Source organism: Gorilla gorilla, chromosome 10 (genome assembly GCF_029281585.2).
Source record: "Gorilla gorilla gorilla isolate KB3781 chromosome 10, NHGRI_mGorGor1-v2.1_pri, whole genome shotgun sequence".
Classification (NCBI taxonomy): Eukaryota; Metazoa; Chordata; class Mammalia; order Primates; family Hominidae; genus Gorilla; species Gorilla gorilla.
Genome location: NC_073234.2, coordinates 136,106,740 through 136,131,784, shown reverse-complemented (window position 1 = coordinate 136,131,784; position 25,045 = coordinate 136,106,740). Strand labels below are relative to the sequence as shown.

Below are 25,045 nucleotides of genomic sequence, written 5' to 3'. Positions count from 1 at the left end.
TGCCACAGGGTTAGGAGACCGCAGGCCAGGAGTGATGGGCAGGCCAAGATAGGCCTAACTAGGTGACTGCACACTCCTGGGGGGCCGGGGGGGCGGTGCTTCGGCTACTGCCCCAACTTTGCTCCTGCCAGGTGGAGGGCCTAGGGCCGGCTGGAGCTTCAGCAACCCCACTCCCCATCAGACCCCCAAGGTCGTCCACGATGTTTAAATACATATCTTACGGTCAAATGAATTTACGTCATATAAACTTTCCTCCTCCTCATCCTCCTCCTGGTCTGAAAGAGCACACAGAATCTTCCGTGCACCATCTCGGCATTCTCAGTCCAAGAGTTCTGTCACCAGTCCCAACAGCACAATGGCAACTAATTCCCAGTAATCACACCAACAAGAATGGCCAGTGTTTACTGCGCACTTGCTATATGGCAGGACACTTGCTATAGGGCAGGCTCCTCACCTCACAACCCTGTGAGGTATTACTGTCTCCATTTTACAGATCAGGAAGCTCAAGTTCAGAGAAGTCAGGTAACATGTCCAAAGTCCCTCAAGCAGTAAGAGGAGGGAACAGGGATTTGAATCCAGGTCCATCTGACCCAAGGCCTGTTCTTCAACACTAAGCTATTAGTGGACAATGCATCTTGAGAAAATGTTTATTAATATATTTAGCATAGAAGGTAAGTTAAAGCAGTGTTTGTTTTGCAAAGGCAGTTTCAAGACAAACTTTCCAATGAGATTGCCATCTGTAAGCCCTACTGTGCCAGGCCCTGGGCTAGACATTGGGCTAGGCTACAGGAGATGTAAGAGTGAGGGCAGGGATTGGGTCTGCCTCACCCCTGAATTCCCAGCAGTTCAGCTAATGCCTGACACGTGGTAGGTGCTCAGTAATGATTGAATGAGAGCCCAAACAGTATCCCACTATCGAAGAGCTCCCACTTTTGTTAGAGAAGACTGTAAAGTACACAATTCATTATGTGACCCTTCCTTTTCACAAGGTAAGTTAGTAGGAACTGGAAGACAAACTAGACTCACTGACTGCACTAAGAGATGCAGCAAAGGTGCTAGGAGAACACACAGGAGTGGTTTATTCTGACCTGGCCGTAAGAGCTTGAGGGCTTCGGAAGGTTTCACAGAGGCAATATCTGCACTGAGCTTTGGAAGTTAGCCATGACCTCACCAATTGGCCAGAAGTGGGTCAACAGGGGGATGTGGTCTACCGTCTTCCACCCTGAGAGGCTCCTTCTCTGGGGATTCTAGATCTGCGCAGTTCTGTGTTGGAGGCCTGGGCCTGATTGATGCAGTGTGTCTGCTAGGTCTGACGTCACCTCTCAGCCAGGCTAGAGTAAAATTGCAACCCTCCCCCAGAGCCTCTTGACGTTCTTGCCAGGCCTTGCTTGCTGAGTCCCTCTCACCAAAGCCACCAAGACAGGCATCTCTTGGTTCCTGGACAAAGTCCAAACCTGACCCCACCCCAGCTGCCCAATTGGGTGGCATGGTGTGTGGCCAAATTCCTACCCAAATGCTGTACTGTCTTCGAGAGATTAGCATATGGTGGCATTTAACTAACTGTTCAGGGAGATTTTAATAAACGTGTACAAAGAATTAAAGTCTTTCCTTTTGCAAACAACTCTTTTTAAACCACTCAACAGAGTGGTTACTGAAGAATTTCCAGAACTTTTAATATGCTACTTGATTGTGAATGGCCAAGAGGGTAGTTTAGCATGTGGCCATTTCCCATATACTTATTTACGGAGCCTTTGTTCTCACAGCACCAAGACTAGTTACCTGGACCATGGCTTTTCTCTTTCTAGGGATGATGGCAAATGTAACCTCTTCACCTGCAATTCCACATCCAGGAATTTACCCTACATGTATGCACAGAGATTTGTAATATTGACAAATTACAATAAATTACATTTGTATCCATTCACGTTACATAGAGCTGTTTTAAAAAATGAGACATATATATTAGTATGGAAAGATCTCAAACATATATTAAGTAGGGCAAAAAGCAAGGCACAGAGTCATATTTATATATTTATTTATTTAAGACAGGGTCTCACTCTTGTCACCCAGGCTGGAGTGCAGTGGCACTACTGCATCCAGCCGAGAATCCCATTTATTTAAAATAAAAAGTATATAAATATTTAGATGTGGGCCGAGTGTGGTGGCTCATGCCTGTAATCCCAGCACTTTGGGAGGCCAAGGTGAGCAAATTGCTTGAGCCCAGGAGTTCGAGACCAGCCTGGGAAACATGGCAAAACCCCGTCTCTACTAAAAATACAAAAATTAGCTGGGCGTGTTGGTGCATGCCAGTAGTCCCAGCTACTCAGGAGGCTGAGGTGGGAGAATCACCGGAGCCCAGGAAGCCGAGGCTGTGTGAGCTGAGATCGCACCACTGCACTTTAGCCTGGGCCATGGGAGTGAGACCCTGTCTCAAAAAAAAAAAAAAATAGACATAGACATAAATATAAATATGCATTTGTAACTGTAAAGGAAGAGGTCTGGATATACATTAAGACATTAACTTTGATTATGTCTGGGGAGGAGAGTATCAGAAGAGACTAAAGGAAATATATTCACTTTTGACATTATTTAGAACTACTTCTGTACTATTTTATCTCAAGCATATAATCATGAGCTGCTTGTATACTTTTTTAAAAAGAAAATACCAGCCAGGTGCAGTGGCTTACGGCTGTAATCCCAGCACTTTGGGAAGCCGAGGCAGACAGATCACAACGTCAGGAGTTCGAGACCAGCCTGACCAATATGGTGAAACCCCGTCTCTACTAAAACTACAAAAATTAGCCGGGCATGGTGGCACACTCCTTTAGTCCCAGCTACTCGGGAGGCTGAGGCAGGAGAATCGCTTGAACCTGGGAGGTGGAGGTTGCAGTGAGCTGAGATCGCACCACTGCACTCCAGCCTGGCAACAGAGCAAGACTCTGTCTCAAAAAAAAAAAAAGAAAAGAAAAGAAAATACTTTTGGATCTGTGTCTGGAAGGCAAACTCTATGCCAAAGTTGCCTTACTTTCTTTTAAAATTTAAAAGCAACCTCAAACTTAATTTTTTTTTTTTTTTTTCTGACGGGTCTCGCTCTGTCACCCAGGCTGGAGTGCAGTGGCACGATCTCGGCTCACTGCAACCTCCGCCTCCTGGGTTCAAGCGATTCTCCTGCCTCTGCCTCCCAAGTAGTTGAGAACACAGGCATGCGCCACCATGACCAGCTAATTTTTGTATTTTTAGTAGAGACGGGGTTTCACCATGTTGGACAGGCTGGTCTCGATCTTCTGACCTTGTGATCCACCTGCCTCAGCCTCCCAAAGTGTTGGGATTACATGCGTGAGCCACTGCGCCTGGCCTGTTTTTTAATTTTATTTTTTATTTTTATTATTCTTTTTTTTGAGACAGAGTCTCATTCTGTCGCCCAGGCTGGAGTACAGTGGCACAATCTTGGCTCACTGCAACCTCCGCCTCCCGGGTTCAAGCGATTCTCCTGCCTCAGCCTCCCAAGTAGCTGGGATTACAGGTGCCCGCCACCACACCTAGCTAATTTTTGTATTTTTAGTAGAGATGGGGTTTCACCGTGTTGATCAGGCTGGCCTTGAACTCCTGACCTCAGGAGATCCGCCTGCCTCAGCCTCCCAAAGTGCTGGGATTACAGGCGTGAGCCACCATGCCTGGCTTTTTTTTTTTTTAATTAAATACTGCCATATGAGTCAGAGCTTGTACTCTCTCTGGGCACTACCTATGAATTTTGGTTAAAAGGAATAGACTGGCTGGGCACAGTGGCTTATGCCTGTAATACCAACACTTTGGGAGGCCAAAGCCAGAGGATTGCTTGAGGCCAGGAGTTCAAGGGGTGACAGAGTGAGACTGTAAGAAAGAAGGGGGGGAAAGGAAGGAAACGAGAAAAGAAGGAAGGAAATGAAGGAAAGGGAAAGGGAAGGAAATATATATAATTTCATTTTTTAAAGGGGTAGGAAAAATTAGGGGTGTAACCTCCAATCTGCCTTTCCACTTCAAATTTTTTGAGGTGTGGGGAAAGGCTCTTTTAAAATGTCTTTTGAAAATTACATATACTAACACTTTATTTGGGGGAAGAAGGAAAATAGAGGACTACTGCATTAAATAGTAATCCCAACACCAAAAGCAGAGGGCCAGCCTTCCTTTCCCCCCAGCTCGGGGCTGACTCCCTCCAGCTGGCTGTTTTCCTCCCTGTAAGAGGTGTGAGAGTGGCTGTTTTCCAGGGCAGTCCCAGAGTAGCCAGGCAGTCTGCCTTCAAATCAGGCCAGGCAGGTGGGGCCCAGAGCTGGTGTAACCAAGGTAAGCAAGACATCATCAGCTGGCATTTTTCTGCCAAGACTGAAAGTTCAGTCCTGCTTTCTGCTGCCTCCCCAGAGATGGCATGGACTGAATTAGCAAGCCATGGCTGGGATTGCAGGCATGCCTTGTGGTCTGGGACTAAGAGCTAGTAATTTCCTTAGTACCAAGTCACTCTACTATCTGGCTGAGGGCTGTTTGTTTGTTTTTAAGATGGAGTCTTGCTCTGTTGCCAGGGTGGAGTGCAATGGCATGATCTTGGCTTACTGCAACCTCTGCCTCCCAGGTTCAAGTGATTCTCCAGCCTCAGCCTCCCGAGTAGCTGGGATTACAGGCGCCCACCACCACGTCTGGCTAATTTTATATTTTTAGTAGAGACGAGGTTTCACTATGTTGGCCAGGCTGATCTCGAACTCCTGACCTCAGGTGATCCACTTGCCTCAGCCTTCCAAAGTGCTGGGATTACAGGTGTGAGCTACTGCGCCTAGCCAGAGGGCTGTTTTTAAAAAGCATTATTTATTATTTATATCCTACCTGTTTCCAAAAGAGATTTCTGGCATATTCCAAAGTCACAGCACAAGATTGGTGAGTAAAAATTCATATAGCCTCATGGAGGACAGTACTTTCAAATTTTTAAATGCATATATTGTTTGATCCAGTAATTCCTTAAAGGAATTCCCTAAAGAAACACCTGCACATACGCACAAAGATGTATGCATAAGCATGTTCACTGCAGCAGTTTGTACTGGCAAAAAATGAGCAGTATCTTAATGTTCATCTACAGGGGATTGGTAAAATCAATTACAATCTAACCATAAGATACTGTACAGCCCTTGAGAGTGAGGAAAGTCTCTATGTACTGACCCATCTATATGAACTAACTCTCTAAGACATATTAAGTAAAAATGGCACAGAATGACATGTATGGTATATTCCCACTTGTTTAAAAAGACTGTGTGTGTGTGTGTGTGTGTGTGTGTATATATACACACACACATATATATGTAAATACATATATACACATATATATATGTAAATACATTTAAAATGAAAGATACACACCAGAATGTCCTCTGTATTATCCTTTAGGGATTAGAGGGATCGGGAAGAAAATGATTTTTCAGGCCAGGTATGGTGGCTCACACCTCTGATCCCAGCACTTTGGGAGGCTGAGGTGGGCGGATCACTTGAGTCCAAGAGTTTGAGACCAGCCTGGGCAACATGGCAAAATCCTGTCTTTACAAGAAGTATAAAAATTAGCTGGGTGTGGTGGCTGCACACTGTAGTAGTCCCAGCTACTCAGGAGGCCGAGGTGGGAGGATTGCTTGAGCCTGGGAGGTCAAGGCTGCAGTGAGCCAAGATCTTGCCACTGCACACCAGCCTGGGTGACAGAGCAAAACCCAGCCTCAAAAAAAGAAAATAAAATGATTTTTCATATTTTGCACTCCTAACACTTTTTTAAGAATTTATTTCTGTATATATTTATAGATCTTTGTATCACCAAGTCTTAAAAGTTACTTTTTCAGAGAAATAATAAAACCTCCATGTAATCATAGATTCATCAGTTATCAATACTCAAAGGTTCCTCTTTAAAACTAGTACATCATGGCACTAAAAGCACAGATTTTGGGGTCAAACAGCATTGGGTTCCAGTCTTTGCTCTGCCAATTACCAGCTATGTGACTCTGGCCAGGTCGTTTCTCTCCTGAGGACTTCGTGCCTTCATTTATAAGTCAGGCTAGTCACAAGTCTTTCCTAGGATTGTTATGAAGAGACACAAAACGGCAAGAAAAAGCACTGTACTGGTGCCAGGAAGAGTGTCCCATGAATGGTCACTATGACAATATACACAAGTGGCCTCTTTCTCCAAGCTCCCTCTGTTGAGGGCAGGAACACAGGGCAGGCACACGGGGCAGGGAGAAGCCATGGTTCCAGGTGAGAGAGTGCAGTGACAAAGCAAGTGGAGTTATTTCGTACTGATGTTAAGTGGTTAGGAACAAACAAAACTGAGACTCTTGGGCCAGGGTGCTGCAGCAAGGTGCCTGTGGCCTTAGGTTGTTGGAGAGCAGAGGCAAGCCCGCTCCAGGACCTCCATGCTCCGCCTCCTTTCTGCCTTGACCCCTCACCACTGCAATAGCAATGAGCTTTCCAGTAAGTACTAGAAAAACTCATCTCTCTTCCTTTATGGGGGATGGGGGGTACTAAGTATGGAGAAAGGTCTCACCGGCTCCAGCCAACCGGGAGCCTGATTTCCTTAGTAAGATTAAGATCTGGACCCACAGAGTGGTCCAACCCAACCCCGGTACTTGGCCCAAGATCTTCTGCCAGACAATTTCCCTCCCTGTAACTCCCTAGAGCGGGAGTTCTTCAGGTCTCTTCCCCATTTGGCAGCTCATGCAAAGCTACCTGAAATAGTAACAATGAAATCTGAATTAGGAAAGAACTCCAGTTATGGGTGGGCTCAGCCTAAGAAAGAGGCTCTGTGGGCCTCCTGGCTTGTTTGGGCCCTGAGAACAGACTCTATCAACAATGGCCTCACTCTTGGGGCTGCACACTGAATTCTGCCCTTCAAGGGATAACTGAGGGAGGTAGGCCAAACTCCTGTTCCTCCACCTCCACCCCTCCCTACCCCTGCAAGCCAGCAGTCTCCATTCCCACTCGGAGAAATCCCACAGGTAGGCTCTGGAGCCATGCCACCTGGCACCATGAAGAAATGGATGGCAGCAGAGGGTAATGATGGAGAGCAGGAGTCCTGGTTTAAAACCGCAGCTCCGCCTTTTGTTGGTTGTGCTACCTTGTGCAAGTCACTTCATCTCTTAAAGGGGAATAGCAACTGGTTTGTTGAAGATAAAAGAGAGATAACATGTGTAAAATGCTGGGCATTGTGCCCAGCCCATTTGAAGGACTCAGTAATGGACAGCTGTAATTATCTTTACAGCTTTAAAGAGCTTGGGGCTTTGATGGCAAACAGACTGGATTTGAACCCTGGCTTGACCAGACCATTTACTACATTAGTCTGGGGTATGTTACTGAACTTTTCTGAGCTTCAGTGTTTGTGTGTGTGTGTGTGTGTGTGTGTCTGTGTCTGGGTCACCCAGGCTGGAGTGCAATGGCGAAATCTCAGCTCACTGCAGCACTGACCTCCTGGGCTCAAGTATTCCTCCCACCTCAGCCTCCTAAGTAGCTGCGACTACAGGCATGCACCACCATGCCCGGCTAATTTTTGTATTTTTAGTAGAGACAGGGTTTCGCCATGTTGCCCAGGCTGGTCTTGAACTCCTGGGCTCAAGCAATCTGCTGGCCTCAGCCTCCCAAAGTGCTAGGATAACAGGCGTAAGCCACCATGCCTGGCTCAACGATCCTCACCTGTAAAACGTGGCTTATAAATTATAGGAAAAAAAATCCCTCCTGCATTCTGCTCTTCCTAATGTGTAATCAACAATGACAAAACACCAGAAAAGGAGCAAGCAGAGAAAAATCTCCTATGGCTTAGGTTAGCTTAGCTTGTCCGTGGGCTATCACAGAGGCTAAGGGAATGGTGAGGAGAGGCAGCAATAGGCCCAGTGTGCCTTAAGAGTGGGACAGTCTGTGCCTAGTTGTTCCAGTGAAAGTGAAAACAAATTTTTTGTCCTTAAATGCGCTGCTAGTTGAAATGACCAGGAAGGGTTTTACAGAATGATTCCCCTAAGCAAACATCCCAGAGAGAAGAAAAGCAAAAGACACACAGCTAAATGGACAACAGTTCCCAGCCTCGTCACAGGAGAACTCTTTGGAGCCAAGTGAACCCCTGGGTCTCCTTTTTCCCACCCCATCACTTCAACGCTTTGAGATCAAGTTCAAACTCAGTCCCAACACAGAGTGTCACTGCAAATTGTTTATTAAAACACAAAGCAATGGACAGTGAAAAACATCCTGATTTTGTACTTTTTGGTGGGAGTGGGGTGGGACATGGAAGGGGTAGGGTCAGATGGAGACAGCCCAGAAGGAAAGCCAGCTCTATCCACCCCTACAGCTTCCCCGGCCAACTAGGTTCAAAGCCTGTCAGTTATATCTCACTGTGCCGCTGTCAATGCATGTTGTGGCTGCTGGCAAAGAGTTGGTTTGGCCTCCACAGAGAGAGGATGGGAAACTAGAGTAGAAGCTACAAGGGCTAAGAACTTGATGCTTTTTCTCCAGTACTTGGTACAGAATAGAGCAGCCAGGCCCAATGTGGAAGGGTGGAGTTGGTTTCCTGACAAGCCAGGTTAGACCAATAATGGTTGAAGAGGCTGCCCTGGGCTCAGAATGGGCAGCTGGTCCTTGCCTGGGAGAACTTTGTGGAAGGAAAAGGTAACATTCCTTAAGTCCAAGGAGAGAACCAATCCAGGGTCAAATTTCTTTTCATTCCCTGGATCACAACACACCAGGGAAGAGAGGAGTCAAGAATGTCTCTCCCTGCCAGTGCTCCCCTCCTACCTCGCAACTCGGCTCTCCCTTCCCGACAGTTGTCCTTTGAAAGGACGGAAAGCGCACTTCAGTTTGTTGTTGTTTTTCCTCATACTGAAATAAAGCACTGAAGCTCAAAATAGAGGTGAGAATGGAGTTCTGCTTTCCCCAGTGCTATGTGCCCCCATCTCACAAGACTGCCTGGATGCAAGAGGTGCCAAGGCCCTCTCTGCCAACTCAGACAGGCACTACTGTTTCCCTGGCTGCCAGCACAATCCTGGCTCCTTGTGTTTATACTCCTGGGGGAACCCGTCCCAAGAGATCCATCCTGCTCTTTTCCTGCCAACCCAGCTAGTCCCCAAATCACCTGCTCTTATCAAGATGATCTGGCCCCCCATAGCAGGCTAGACAAAAGGCAGCTGGAAAGGACAGGCCAGACTGGAAGCAAGCCACACAGATGCAAAGAAGAAACCTGCCCTCACTAGGCAGCTGATCTATTGGTACCAATCTAGTCTCATAATAAAATGAGGAAATCTAGCCCTCTTGCCCCAGAGAGATTTAAATACAGAGAGTCTTAGTTTGGACTGAAAGAGAAAAATTGCTCTGATCTTTCTAAAGCTTGAACATTAAGGCTTCTTTGCAATTTTCTTAGAGCTCTTTGATCGTTAATTATATCTTTCCATCGAAGAGAAGCAGATTTCTTCTGAGATTTCTGAACAGTTCCTGGGTGTTTCCGGTTCTGCTTCAGTGTACTATCACTTTGCCTTGCCTCAGTCTCTCCTTCCTCCAGGGCCACAGAAGGAGAAAGCCCAAAGCATACCCATCCTGCCCTTTAAAAAAAAAAAAGAAAGAAAGAAAGATTCGTCTCTCACTTTGGAAAGCTCACCTACTCTCCTAGGTCCTTCTGGAGGGGCATGGAGGACAATATTCCATGTTGCCATTTGATGCCACTAAGGATCCTCAAGGCAAGAAGACACTTGAATTATGCCAGAGTAGGCCAGCAAAGGGGAGGGAAGGGACAGGGAAGCAGCCCCATGGCAGGGACTATAGGACCCTGCCCAAACCTGAATCTAGAGGGAATGCCCCACCCTGGCTCAGAGCAGGAGAGGAAAAGGCACTGTGCTGACCAGGGTGGGTCCTTCCCCAACCCCCAGGGAGGGCAGAGAACCTGCTGATTCTTTCCCTGGGTTTCCCAAGGTGAGTCAATTTCTAGGGAAAGGGATTTTAGCACTAGGAAAAGGAAAATACTGCTGCTGTTTTCTGAAGTTCTCAGCTGAGATTTTAGAAACCATATCCAGGCCTTTCCAGGAGAGGCTAGAGGCAGGAGAAGAAGGAAGAGAAATTCCTTAAAACAGAAGCTTCTCCCAAGAGATAAGGAAGTCAAAACCACAGTTCTAAAGCTGGACCAAACAGTTCCCAGGCACACAAAGGGGGAGGTAAACCTAACTCAAACTGTGCCCTCTCATCAAAGCCTAAATGCCCGCTAACGTGATCCCAGTAGCTCTTAGGCAGTGAGAGCAAGAGAACACGAACACGCTCTCAAACCAACAGGTGGCCCTGTGGGCAGGGCTAGTCTTCCTGGGAGTCTAATGCCATTGACACCTGAAGAAAACTATCTTCCCAGTCATGAGAACTCGGGGTGTCGACTGAGCAGCCTCTCCTCAACAATGGAGACTTTTCAGAAAAGTGAATCTGGTTTAAGGGACACAGATCCCACAGAGTTTCTTGGCACAATGTTTCAGTAAGCATGAGTGAGACCCAAAAATGTCCAAAGAGAGACCAACTGGCCCCTGACCTAAGTCAGAGCTAGACTGCAGAACTCTCAGCCCATCTCTGCAGCAGACATCTGCGTCATCCTCCCAGAAATTCAACTCAGGCCACACTTCTGGCAAAAGAAGTTTCACCCTGACTGTCCTTGTTTTCAGTCAGCCGGGCTCAGTGGGATCTAAAAACCTGGGACAGAGTGTAGATCCAGTAGAGGAGCCCAGGCCTCTCCTCCACGCACCCCTCACTGGCACCCCTCACCATCTCCCATGCATTCCCTATGGTGCAGCCTCTCAGTCCTAGCACTAAGCTCAAAATATAGATAGGGGAACAAACAGTGCAAAAAGCAAAAGGTGAACAACAGAGTAATTCTTGACACATACAATACAAAAATAAAAATAAAGAATCCCACCCCTTTAACCTAAACTTCATGTACCTATATCTTGGAGGAGCCACAAAACAAAAACAAAAAAAAACTTTCAAGTTCAGCATCATGAGCCAGCTGTGACCAGCCCCAGGGAGCTCTTGTTAGCTGGATAGGCTTGGCTCCAGGGGAGTCTACCCCAGCCCCCACCATACTTCTTCCTGTTTCCTCACTTCCCCTTTAGTTTTTGTTAGCCATAGAAAGATGTTCCTTCCTTTCGTTCACAACCAGAGAGGAAAGCGCCCATCCCTAACCCTGAGCTCAGGGGAAAAGGGTGGGCTTGGAAACAGAGGCAGAAGCAAAGCTGCTTGGCTTACAGTACCATTAGGAAATGGCCCCAGGAGTCAGGGTTTCCTTCTGAGACTCTGAGTCACTGAAGGGATGTGTTGAGGTGGAAGGCGGGACCCCCTCCTTCCTCAGACAGACCCAGGCAAACTAACAAACAAGGCAAAATGGAGGCAGCCAGTCCTCCTCCTTCATCTTGACTAACCCAAAGGCAGTGGCCCAGGGCTTTGGGGAACTTTGATGGGATAGGAGCCAAAGCTACTGCCAGAAGCCTGTTTAGTTAGGATGTCCACTGCCCCAGGCAGGTGGTCCCCAAGACCAAGGCTACAGTACCTTATCCTTTAGAAGCAGGGGAGCTGTGTGAAGCACTATGGGAAGTATACCTCTGACTGCAGCCTCAGGCCACAACCCTCCAGCTGCCTGACTCAATACCCTAGCACTGAGACCCAAGTCACAGCGAAAACAACAGGCTACAATTCTCAAATGACTAAATGCTGGCCTGGAGTAATCATTAAAGAGCCAAAACCCAGAACATGAGCCCAAGAGCTACCTATTTTGTCACATAAGGAGCAGTTTAAATATATAGAGCTCTTAAAAAACATATCTAATAAAGCAAACTCAAAATTAAACACATTCTAGAAAAGTGGGACTGGCCTGAGATCCTATATTGACTGCTCCAACCCAAGCTGAAGCTAATCCTGCTGTCTCCCATCCACAAAATTCCTTCTAGCTTGGCTGGGTCCTCCTTCATTGTTGCCCTAACTGGGAAATGGATGACAATGGCCAGAAAGGAGGGGACCAGGGAAGCTTCATTTCCTATAGAAATTTTTTCGGGGAATTCAAGACTGACACTTAGATGCTAAGGTTAGCTTCAGAGCTGCCAAGGCTCTGGCTGACTGGAATTCTTTCAGTCCCATCACACCAAGAACCTGACTGCTACTTGGATAGAGAAATGAAAGGACAGGGGAGGGAGGGGCATACTATTAAGATCAATAAGAAGCATCGCTGGGCCTATATAGCTAATTAGTCTAGTTCCTTGAAGTAGCTCTAGGCATAAACCAAAACTGGCTGAACTGTGACACACAAGAACATGGGAATAAATGAACATCAGATACCAGACACTCTAAACAGTGGTCAGTCACTTAGTAGGGCTCAAGTCTCTGAGGTTGCTCTTAAGCTATGCTAACATAAGCCTTTTCTAATCCAAAGACCAGAAGAGACTTTTAAGGTCAAGTGTTCTGTTGCTGCAGGCTGGAAAGCATCCCTGCCCCCTGGCAGCAAGGCCCTACAAAGGGGCCAGTAAAGAACTGCTGGGTCAGGTCCTCCTGGCTGCTGGCTCAGAGATCCAGGGAGGGAGGTACCAACAAGGTGAGGTGGTAAAGGAGAAGACATTCAAGCAGAGAACCCCAAATCCCCGTGTCTCCTTCCCTTCTTGGCTATAACTTAGTGGGATGGTTGAGAGGGAGAAGAAATTTCAAATGAGCCAGATTAAGGAAACAAACAAACAAACAAACAAACAAAACTGAGAAGAAATCAACTCCCCAACAGGCACTGAAATCAAAATGATTTGTTGTGGTAACAAGTCAGAGGCGATCTGAGGACCCGACATAACCGAAACGTCTTGGATGCCGTACAGTCTATAACTGGCACATGCCAGGGAGACAAGCAATGACAAAGCTCAAACACTAAAGGTGGGACCATCACTGGATTAATCCAGAAAGGCTTCCAGATAAGGAAGCATTTTCTTTCTTTTTTTTAATCTCCCTAGTTTTTTTTTTTAAGTCTTTACCGCACAAATTCTACCCCTTCACACACATTCTTTCAATCCCAGGATATCTGAAGTCTTATCTAGACATAACTTCAGACCATACCTAACTCCCAGTGCTGGTCGTCTCAGGTAATAAGATGGCATTTCCCTGCTGTTAATTTCTAACCTAAAAAAAGGAACAGTGACTCCTCTGAGTTCAGAGTCCTTTCCACTAGGTATACAAATGAGGATCCTTGAGCAGGAAGGATCCAGTTTACCCTAAGTATCCTCAAGAGGAAAGAGAAGGCTGGGGGCCAGCCACAAAGAGAGGACGAGGACCGAAGCAGGTCTGGGACCAGGTGGTGAATGAGGGCTGCTCTCTACTCGCTCTGCCTCTTTTTGTCTCCTTTAATTGATGTGTGTTTTTTTCTCTTTGTTTTTTTTCATTAATCATTGTGAAAAATATAGAAACCAAAACCAATATGGCTGGTTTCTTTCCCACACCCCTCCACCCTGTTCAGGATAGTCATTTGTTCTCACAACCGGCAGAGGCAGAAGAGGGTTGGAATGAAGACTCCGAAGGCCACCAGGATGGGAAACATGAGGCTGCTGTTGTCCGAGGCATAGGGGTTGGGTGTGCGGGGCCCTGACTGCACCCGGTTCTTATTGGTCTGTTTTTTGAGATTAGACCCTTCATCATATTCTTCTTCCTCTTCTTCCTCTTCTTTCTTCTCCAATCCCGGATGAGGCTGAAGCTTTGGTACATCTAACACAAGGAAGAAAACACTGTTAAGACCCACAGCATCTAAGTAAGAGAGACCCTTAAAAGCAGCAAATAAGCCACAATAAAGAGATTGCTGTGATTGAACCTGGGTCCAGAGAAAAGACCAGAAGTAGCAGAAATAGCCTCTGGTCTACAGAACAGCAGAGTGCTGCAAAAGCTTTAGATTTAACTAGAAAGTAGAAAAAGCCATGCTCATAGGGAGGTTCACTATCTTACCTTCCTGTTCTACTTTTACAGAGCCCCAAGATAACCAGACTGGACAGGGACAATGACCCAATGCCTAAACTTTAACCTTTTCAAATCCCTCCTCCTCCCACAAGCCCACATTCCCTTTTGATTCACACAACAACTGAAGAAACGTTGACCCAGAGAGTTCTGGGTTCCCAGCACACACTATCCCTCTGTCCTGCCTCCTCCTCAGGGACTTGAACACAGGTCTGTTTGGTGGTAAGACATTCATCCTCCTAGATGTCATAATATCAGCATTTGGGGGACATCAAGACAACAGGATAAAATCCTCAGTGCATTCAAGATTGAGTTGGGGAAAGGTACAGACGTGGAATGGGGAAGAAATGTCACAAAGACGCAGCTTTCTCTGCAAAAATCAGCCTGAGATGCTGGCAGCCAGGAGAATCTAAACCCTGAGAAAGAAATATACTCTAAGACTTGATCCCAAGGATAAGGAGACATAAATAAGTGAAGTTTTGTCCCAGTGCAGTCCAGCAATGCTGGAATCTTTCAGAGCATACCAAAAGCCTACAGGACTCCTCCTTTTACCTTTTTTTCCCCTAGGAAAGAGATGTCAAACAAACAGAGTAAGGACAAGTTTTAGGTGATCCCAAACGACTACAAAGGTCAGGGTACACCAACAGGTACCATTATTAATCCCAATTTATAGGGAAATTAAAAGCATCCATCCAAGACAAACATCTGATTAAATGGCAGCAACAAGATATACATAGACCTGACTCCAAAGCTTGTGGCTAGTACCATGTTATGCTTCATCCTTATCCAACTGATTCTGAATCCCCTACAATTTAGCTTTAAGTGTTTCCAAAATAGTGATCGGCTCAATTACCTCCCAAGGGCTGCCTCAACCATATCCCTCCATTCAAGTCAAAAAAGCAGGTCAGAACACAACCTACCATCCACTGTCCCAGCCATGATGTAGAGTGCACAGACCTTGGGATTGTCATAGTACCCCTAGGAAAAGGGAAACAGTGGTCAACCCCACACAGCAGCAAACAACTTCCCCTGTACCCACTCTCTTCAGCAATGGGCAGAATAGGGGAATTACCTTGACAAACTCAATGTAGAGTTTCCCTGTGAAGGTGGACACCTCCCCCTGGACACTCAGCTTCCCCTTTCTGATGCTCATAGGTATAATTTCATCGTGAGCTGTGCTATGCCCAACACGATCAAAGATATCCAAGTCCTTCACCACGACGTGGCCATTCAATCGTACATCAAATACCTTCCAGGATAAGAAAAGGAAACAATGTCAAAACCATCAGCTTTACATCCTTTCAAGCAGTTGGACATCATGCAACTGTTTGGGCTTGAAGTTCAAAAATAATTTAAGAAATGATGGGTCTGGATATCCAGGGTGGTTAGCATCCTTAACCCGGGTCAAATCAAAGCCATGTTCCTTCACTGCCCAGGAGTTCTTATATTGGCTTTAAGGAACAAAGAATACAAACAAAAAGCTTAGCATAGGAAGAAGGAAATTCACAGGAAGGGATAGAGGAAAAATAAGGCTAAAAACAAGAAGGTGCGGCAAACCATGGAGGGAAGTAGCCAGGAGGGCCTTAACAGGATCGGTTAGTTGGCAAAACAAGGATTCTGGCATTGCTTTCTGTCACTCACCCCCAAGGCAAATGCAGCCTTGTGGACTATGGAACATGCTTCTCTAGAGCTCATCTGTTCTGCCTTTCTGGAGAGACTCTCACACTCTCTAGCCCCATAATCGTGGATTGTCCAAGAGCAGCAATGTCCTACTGGTCAAGCAGCAGCCTGACTAGGCCTCACCTTTTGCTGGGACTGTGCAAAGTAGACCTCTGCAAATTTCAAGACCAGCACGTAGTCCCCCTCCTCTTTGATGGGCACTTCGTAGCCAAAGGTCTCCTCATTGTACCGCTCAGTTTGATACAGGATCTGGTCCTCAGGGTTGGAACGCAGGATTGGCAGTTTCATGCCATAGTCTGAGGCTGAGGACAAAAGACAAAGAGAAAGCACATCAGAGGCAAGACACAAAAGAAGAGCAAAGACCCCAGAACAGCCAGAGGCATTTCCAGGGCAATGCTAATAACCCTCTCCATAAAAGGGGCCACCCACTGCACCTGGCTCCAAACAGAGCTCCAACAAAGGCAGGAATCATACAGCCATTACTATGGAAGAGTAAAATGAAAGAAACTAAACACTAATCAGGCCAACAGCCCCTATAAACCTCAGAGCGGAACTTTCTAAAAGCACATTAAAATGACTTTTTCCCCCTGACTGTACGGAGAACAAGTCTAACTCATTACCAGAAGAAAGTGCTGTGTTGCAGCTGCCTGGTTCCCCAAGAGGGAGGGCTTCAGAGAAACCTCCTAAAACAAGGGGGATGGCCAGGAACTCCATACAAGATGAAGTTCAAAGAATGTTTTCTCTCATTCAGAAAAGCCCAGAGTCTAAAACAAACAGGATATCTGCTTTAGAAAGTCATTCTTCATTGTCCTTACAAATAAAATTCCAGCTTTAGTTGTTGTGGGTTTTTTTAATAATTTTCATTCAAAAAGTTCCAAAGCTGTAAACAAAAACAGGCTCATAAAAGAAAGGTGTGATGCTAATTTCCTTACTTCCCACAGACTCACAAAACTCTACCTCACCTACTTACTTGAACATTCACTCAGATAAACCAACAGCAGAAAAAAAAAGTCACTACTGCACCTCCAGTGCCTAGCACGGGACCTGGCACATAGTCGCCACTCATACAGTTTGCTGAATGAATAAATGACAATGAAGGAGGTGCCTGCAAAGCAGTGAAGCCATGCCATTCTGTCCACAAGGCTAGAGCATCCTGCAGGGCAAGACAATCTGCCTAAGATGTCCAAGTCCTAGGGGAATCACCTTTCACATTTCACAAACTGACAAGGAATGAGAGAGGACAAAAGTAAAAAGTTACTTACCTCTGGTCAGTATCAGAAGAGCAGAAAACCTCTCTGGGCCCTGGCCCTCTCCCAACCTTGGTGTAAGACAGTTGTATATATGTTTTTTTCTTCCTCTCGCACAACAAACTAAACTCCTGACCGCAGGTGATCCACCCGCATTGGCCTCCCAAAGTGCTAGGATTACAGGCGTGAGCCACCGCGCCAGGCCGAATCTTTTTTGTGCAAATATAAGATATCACATTTCAGTCTCAGAGGTAAATAGTTCTGTTTCCTCCAGAGAGTAGCCTGACTCCTTTATCCTATAAACACAGTAAGGCTTTCCAGTGCTCCATAAATATACTGTTCCAACTACAGATGTAGCCCTCATGTAGCCTCTCCTCCCGCATGAAATTAAGATTTCAAGACTGCCTTCCAATCTCACGTGGTGACCCTGAAGACATCTGGCAACTAGATCCTTTGGGAGAAGGCCAGGGGCTGTCATCCCCAGAGCTTTATCTTCTGAATCATCAACAAGGGAGAAGACATGGCAAAAGGTAAAAGATTAACAAAAACACCCTGTGGCTGAGGTCAAGACCTCAAAAAAATAAACATAACTGTTAACAGTTCCTGTAAGTGACATTAGCCACGAGATCAGAGGGACTGATGAGACAATGGAAGAGGAAACTCATTGCACTTTTGTCTTCAGACTTTTTTCTTTCTATTTCTCCTCAAGAAATCAAAGAGTAGCTGAGCAATGCATACAAAGGATGTACTGCTAACATGCTCCCCCTCCTTTCCAGCCTCAAAAAACCACTGTCCCAGGATACAAACCTATGAAGACTGAAAGACTGCTGTTTCTCTTCCAACTGAGCTCTAAGAATTTCCTTCTTCCATGAGGACTGTGATCCTTACAAATCTGGAACATCGACTACATTTGATTTACGGATACACAGAAAATTTTGTGCATGGGTGGGGAATTGTTTTTTTGTTTTTTTTTTTTTTTTTTTTTTTGGAGACGGAGTTTCGCTCTTGTTGCCCAAGCTGGAGTACAATGGCGCAATCTCAGCTCACTGCAACCTCCACCTCCCAGGTTCAAGCGATTCTCCTGCCTCAGCCTCCCAAGTAGCTGGGATTACAGGCACGCATCACCACGCCCGGCTAATTTTTTGTATTTTTAGTAGAAACGGGCTTTCACTATGTTAGCCAAGCTGGTCTCCAACTCCGACCTCAGGTGATCTGCCCACATCAGCCACCCAAAGTGCTAGGATTATAGGCGTGAGCCACCGCACCAGGCCGAATCTTTTTTTTTTCTTGCCAAGTGGAAAAAGTGAGGAACTGACAGTAATGTAATCTGTGGCAGTCTCAGTCCCACAGTGAAGAAAACTCAACCATGTGAACAAAAATTACTTAACAACCTTGGAATTACCTTTAAAATATTTCCCTTTAAAACCCAAGTGGCTTTCCCAAGAGATCTGCCACATGCAAAGTTGAATTTGCCCAAGTCCCAAGAGATGCAGCAGCAAACAAGGGTTTTTCTTCCCTCCTTAGCCTTTATGCATTCACAGCGAAACAGATTTCTCTAAAATACAATGAAGTGTACAGTCAGCATGCTGCTGAAATTGGCATAACTCAGTTAACCAAAAAGGAAGGGGGCCGAAGGGCCTACATTATGTCTGCTCTTTCTTAGTTTTAGACAATGTAGTAACTAGGCTCCTTGGAAAATTCAGCACAGGGTTCAGGAAAAGACATACACGAAGTGTCACTGAACAAGTTGTTTTCTCTAGGTCTGTTTTCTCACCTATAAAATGGGGACACCACCTATCCCACAGCATTGTGGTAAGGAGAAAACAATCTGTATAAATAGCTCAATACAATGCTTCACACGGAGAGAGACACAGAAACATGGGTATGCTAGCCAGGCAAGGATATGCACACGATAAGCACTAAATAAATGCCTCCACTCAAGGCAGTTTAGGGAATGGATCAAAAGAAAAGGAAGTAATAAAACTAACTGGAAAACTGCAACTAGGAACCACAAGAGTGGGAAAGCCAGAATGAGCAGAAGCCTGTCCTCCATGAGAACACAGCTGTAGAGCTCCCCTTGGTGCTCTGGCGTCACTCCCACCCCACCCTCAGATCTCCTGGTCACTAGACTGTTCTTCTGGATCACTTCTTTCTCCACTGAGGCCAGTACCTAAAGAATTGTTCTGAATGGGCTGAGACAGGGAACCCACGGATTCAGGGACCTAAATTTTCTACCTGTGAACTTCCACTACTTGGAAGGCCGGCAGATGAAACCTGCCTGTTAGGTGACAGTAGAGGTAGAGAATTCTAAACAACTCCCATGGCTTTGAGCAAATCAGAGGCAGCAGTGACTCCTCTCTCATCCCATCTTTCAAGCTCTTACCTCCCCAAAGCCAAATCCTTCCCCAGGTGAAAGGAAGGCAGCCCAGGAAAGAGTATTCCTTAAGGTTACAGTATTAGCAACCTGATAGGCTCTGGTCCCCAACCAGCTTTTTTCCCCTCTGGAGCCATGTTCTGCCCTATTTTTAATTCCATGTAAAAGGTCATCAAGGAAAAAAAAAGTGACAGAGACACTTTAAGCTACTCTGGACAGGAGAGTTTACAGTCTTATCAGAAATTTCTAAAGCATGAGAGTTTTTTTGAGAAGGAAAACAAGGCTCAGAGACGTAAAGCAAGTTTCTCGAGGACCTGCGACTTTAGCAGGTATCTTTCTATGAAGAGGAAATAGCCTTCCCTAAACTCAAGCAAAATTCTGTGCCCTCAGGTCAAATAACCAGGTCTTTTCCTAGTCAGAGTGAAGAGGAACTCAAAATGACCAAGTTACAAATCTGGAACATGGTCAGGCGCGATGGTTCGTGCCTGTAATCCCAGCACTTTGGGAGGCCAAGGTGGGAAGATCACTTGAGAACAGAAGTTCAAGACCAGCCCGGGCAACACAGTGAGACCCCTGTGTCTACAGTAAAAAACAAAATTAAAAATTTTCAATAAATAAATAAAAACCCTGGAATGTGCCTTATACCAAAACCCCAAGGTGAACGCTTCTAAACCACTTTCTGTAGTGGTGCTCCCATCTGTGGAAGCACACAGGCTGAAAAAGCCTTTCCCAGGCTGTAAGCACTAGCTATCCTCAAGGCAGAAATGAAATTCAATAAATATTCTGAACTGCTTTTGAAAGCATAAGCCACTAGGTGCCCTGGGCCACTCACAATTACAAGAATGTTGAACTACAAAGAAACTACACAGAAACAGCAAGTTCAAAAGAAGGCCAAACCCTTATCTGGACTAACTTGGTAACAAATACCTGAATTCATTCAACATAAAATCAACTTTTCTCAGCATGCTGGAAACAATATCACAGGCAGGTGGGAAAAGAAATAAGGCATACAGTTCCTACTGCAATCAGTGTAAATAGCTGCACGAGGCAAGGGTCTTCAAATACCTGGCACACCCTTATCCAAACAGGCCCAGAAGAAAGGCAGCGTGAACAGCTGGACTTCCCTTGGTAGGACTGACTCCTTAGTAGAGAGCTGCCTCCTGAGAGTGCAAGCTTACGCGCATCTCAGCCCGACCTAAAGCCAGCAAAATGCCTTTCTCAGGAACCTGGTAAGTGCAATGTTGCAACAAGCTGGTCCAAACTGCAGCTGACAAGCGCCACCTCCCACTCCCCATCCATGCCTTAATACTGCTCCAATTCTTACCCAGATTGGTAGAATGGAGAGGGGAACCTTAGCAGGGAACCTTCATTTATACAATGCCCCAAGGGCCAGTGTCCGAAATAGGACTCCAGTACACACAAGCTTTGGTAGGTCTCATGTAATTTTACCTGCTACAATAAACTCCTTCCAAGGAACTGCAACCATGAGCCAATAACCCAAGGACACAGATCTTGGCTGACTGCTGACCAAGCCAAAGAAACACACACACACACACACACACACACACACACCACCTGCATTAGCAAATTAAAACAGAATTTCTGAATAAGGGCAGTATCTGGGAACTAAACCTGTGTGGTCTTACTCGGCTTTATTCTCTGCACAACAGACTGAATAGGACGATGTAACCAATGTAAGGCCTGGTATCTGCTAAGTGAAAGAAACCATCCGCTCAGTGCCCTCACCACCGCTATCTCAAGAGGCAAAGTCCACAAACTGTCTAGTTTCCTCAAGGGCTCTTTCCTCCCTGCCCACACTCGTGAAGAAAGAGGAAGGGTCCAGGATAGAGATAGTAATGACCTCCTGCTATAAAGTCTGGCTTTGGCTGCTGTTACCGCTGCTAAAGACTGGAGCCCTGAGTCAGCTGAACCCAGGCTACTGTGATCTACATGCCAGGGCTCAACAAACTCCAAGACAAACATAGAACTTCACAAAACAGCCCTGTGTCCCAAGACCCTCACATGTGTGAAAGGCAATAAACTCCTTAATATAACAAACTCCAGGACACTGCAATCGACTTGGGAAGAACTATTTTAGTAAAAGCAAGAGCCAAATCTGGGCATCGCAGAAAAAGAGTGAGAGAAAGTGAAGAGTGAGTCTGTCTCCTGGTTGTCTGGAGGTGGCATACTGCCAATTTGGCAGCCTCTGAACCCAGCATACAGTATCAATCTCCTTCCAACAGACGAAGCAAAGAACTTCCTTCTGAAACCTGTTTTCCAATCCCTCCAACAGAAGAAACAAAGATTATAAAGCTGATCTTCCACAACAGTGGTCTCGGGGCAACCTACATCACAAGCCCCTGGTGTAGAAACCTGGATCCCAGCAAAAAAGCTCAATCTACTATAATCGATTTCGAGTGGGGACTAGGAATCTGCATTTTTAACCAGCTGCCCTGGCAATTCTGACACACACTAACTTTGGGAAGGGAGCAGCTCCGTTAAAAACCACTGTTGCCCAACAAGTTAAGTCACAATCATTTTCCCCCTAAGCTGGAATTAGAACTCTCAGGATCACCTAGGGGAGGTTGTAAGCATTCTCTGATAAGACCATTCGGATTCTTACACTGGTTGACCCAGTTCACACACAGCCACCAGCCTCACGTGCAGGATGGCTTCGATAGAACCACCCTCTGGGGGCGGCCTGCCGATTCTACTTTTAAGCACACATATTCTTCGCTCGAAAAGAGGGCGGGGGAGGAGGCTACAATCAAACTTTCCTGGCCCATTCTCTTCGAAGATTCCTTCCTATTCTGGCTAAGAATCAAGCCCCGCTCCTGCAGAAGGGGCAAGGAAAGCGGCCGATTCCTGGGTCGACGAGAATCTCCCAAAAACTGTCTCGACAGGAGAAGCAGGGGCACCCATGACCTACAACCCGCGGGGCCTGGAGGTGGCAAAAGGCCGCCTTCGTCATTTCTCTCCCAGCTTGGATGGGAGTGAGGGGTTGAGAAAATGCAGGATGAGAAATCCAAATATAACCAACTTCTGGCCAACTCTCTGCCTGTATGACTCTAGGTACCTTGGAGCCAGTGCCAGGCCCTGAGCTCAGAGCGGGCCCCCGAAGAAGCTGCAGAGAGAAACTTCGCTCCAGAGACGCGGCCCCAGGGTCGAAAGGGGCTCGGGGCCCGCAGCCCCCGGCCGGCTGCGCCCAGCACAGCAGGCCCTGGATCCCGCGGCTCGGCAGGGGGACTCTCACCTCGGCCCACCCGGCCTTCCAAAGGGTCCTTGCGGAAGTGGATCCCGTGCACGTCCACATGCGCCTCTCCGCCCGCGTTGACCGCCCAAATGACGCTCTCGGGCAGCCCGGCCCCCGCCGCGCCGGCCACGCCGGCCACGCCGAGCCCGGGTCCCCGGATCGCCGGCGGCAGCAGCAGCAGCAGCAGTCGCAGGAGCGCCACAGCGGTTCCCTCAACCGCCCAGGCTCCCAGCATGGCGGCCACCACCACGGGGGCAGCCCCCGCCGACCCTCGTCCTCGGCCGGCTGCCAGGCCACCCCGGACTCAGAAAAACAGCGCCACGGGCCGCTCCGCCTGAGCCGCCGGGGACATGTCGCTCTCAGGCCTCCTTCTTCTCAGCCACGGGTACCGCCTCCCACCTCAGGAACAACCTACCCCGCCGCCCTGCCCCCGGCCACGACGCTGCAGCCAATCAGCGCCCGGCCCTCATTAATTACCCACCACCCCGCCGAGAGGCGCCCGCTCATTGGTTGTCAGGCGCGGGAAAGGGCGTGGATTCTCCCAGGCGCCGGCCCAGCAGTCGGGCACGAGATGGAGCGCGCGCAGAGGGAGTGAGTTCGGTTGAAGCGGCGGTTCGATGCGGAAGTGGCGGGTGCAGCGCCCAGGCGGCCCCGGAATCCCACAGCTGAATGGGAAAGGTGGCCTGGGGGGGAAGGTTTAGGGTAGGGCGCACTGACACGTCGCCAGCACTTCCGGTGCTCTAGCTCTTGAGACCAAATAGGCTCTGGAGGGGGCGTGGCCGACTTTCCCGCCCCCTCTTCTTTTCTCAGGGAGCAGCATGAGCATAAATTCTAGTAGGAGAAGCAATGGACACTCTCCAGACCTAAGAGACGCAGTCCTTTTCCCCGCGTGAGGGAGAGGACACATGCTTTCCCAGAGAGGCCGCCGACACAGGTCTCCACGGAACGAATCCCACGAGGATAAGGCCCCGCCCCCTCCCCTTAGCGGGCTCGGGGCGGGTGGTAGCGTCCAGACGGCCGTCCAATGAGAAGGCTCCAACGCAGCGGAAACGCGTGGCTTTGAGAGCGAGGGGGCGCCAGGCTGCTCGCGTCTCCATGGCGACAGCCTCTGGCCGGCCTCCGCTGCGTAGGGGCGGGACCGAGGCACCCTAGGCGCTGGCGGGAGTCGCCGCCGGCGGTGCCCAGATTGGAGACCGGGGTTGTCCCGCACGGGCACGGCCCGAAGTCCCTCCCTGCTCCATCACAGTTCACCCGGCGCTCTCCCACACTGGCGATCCCTGCGCTTCGGTCGCTGTTCAAAATCCCATTTTTCCGATGGGGAAACTGAGGCATAGAAAGGGACTGAATGTTGCCAAAGGGTCGCACCGCAAGTTTAGGGCAGAGTCAAGGCAAAAAAAAAAAAAAAAACGCTTATGCATTTTCCATAAATACTGGTCGATTTAGAAATTCTCCCTAAAAGGAAAAAAATGTATCAAGTCCCTGCTACCAGGGTTGTCAGATTTGGCAGATAAAATAGGAGAAGCCCAGTTATATTTGAATTTCAGATAAGCGAATGGGACCCACTTATACTAAAAAAAAAAAAATGCATTGTTTATTAAAATTTAAACTTAACTGGACTTCTTGTATTTTATCTACCAATCCTACCTACTACTTAGGCAATTAGCTTTGTGCTACATGAACAAAAAACACACCTGGGGTCCCGCATGAGAATCATAGACTTTGCACAACCCATAATGAAATTAATTGTTTAGTTAGAACAGTGATAAGTGCTATACAGGAACAAAACAGGGTGCCAAAATAGAGAGTATCAGTGGTGGATCTAAATACACCCAAATTCCTTCCCAGGCCCCAAATTCAGACCCCATGGGGGTAACTTTTGGAAGTGTTCCCTCCCGGTCTCACTTTCCCCCCTATTTTGCAGGCATCTGGCCTTACTTCCTCCCATAGATATGTTTCCTGTCCAAGGTGTTTCTTTTTTCTCTCTCTCTTTTTTGGAGACAGAGTCTTGCTCTGTCGCCAGGCTGGAGTGCAGTGGTGCAATCTCGGCTCACAGCAACCTCCACCTCCCGGGTTCAGGCGATTCTGCTGCCTCAGCCTCCTTAGTAGCTGGGACTACAGGTGCGTGCCACCACGCCCAACTAGTTTTTTTTATTTTTATTAGAGACCGAATTTCACCATGTTGGCCAGGATGATCTCGATCTCCTGACCTCAGGGTCCGCCGGCCTCGGCCTCCCAAAGTGCTGGGATTACAGGTGTGAGCCACCACACCTGGCCTCTTGGGGTTTCTAATTCTACTATTCTGTCTCTCAAACTGTCATCTTTTAAGGATCTTGACAACTCAGAGGCTTCAGTTACCCTCAAAGGAGGGGTGTGGTGCAAATGGGGAACAGAAACACAAGTAGTGGTGATGGGGCTTCCTCCCTCCAGGCAGTTGGCCTGCAGAGCCCACGTACCACTCAGGTATTGCGCTGCCACCAGGAGCTCATGTTTATTTTATCCTCAAGGCAGTCTAGTCCAGGA

At 47.4% G+C, this 25,045-nt stretch overlaps 1 protein-coding gene and 1 long non-coding RNA gene across 5 annotated transcripts; one reads left to right on the top strand and one right to left on the bottom strand.

Annotated features, from left to right (window-relative positions):
- Window positions 1-6,325: 6,325 nt before the first annotated feature.
- Window positions 6,326-8,179, top strand: LOC129525891 (uncharacterized). Its single transcript, XR_008670431.1, has 3 exons — window positions 6,326-6,468; window positions 7,256-7,338; window positions 7,965-8,179. It is a non-coding gene; the product is annotated as an uncharacterized lncRNA (long non-coding RNA).
- On the bottom strand, window positions 8,177-23,191 carry MLEC (malectin). 4 transcript variants are annotated; one of them, XM_004054019.5, is made up of 5 exons: window positions 22,526-23,191; window positions 15,775-15,953; window positions 15,044-15,220; window positions 14,892-14,949; window positions 8,177-13,728 (listed from the first exon to the last, which is right to left on the bottom strand). In XM_004054019.5, the coding sequence occupies exons 1-5, from the start codon at window positions 22,758-22,760 to the stop codon at window positions 13,499-13,501; spliced, it is 879 nt and encodes a 292-aa protein (XP_004054067.1). In that variant the 5' UTR covers window positions 22,761-23,191; the 3' UTR covers window positions 8,177-13,498. The 4 variants fall into 4 exon arrangements, with proteins under 4 accessions (XP_004054067.1, XP_055214164.2, XP_018893912.1 ...); XM_055358189.2 differs by having other exon boundaries at window positions 22,349-22,934; XM_019038367.4 differs by lacking the exon at window positions 22,526-23,191 and adding an exon at window positions 16,914-17,184.
- Between the last annotated feature and the right edge of the window lie 1,854 nt (window positions 23,192-25,045).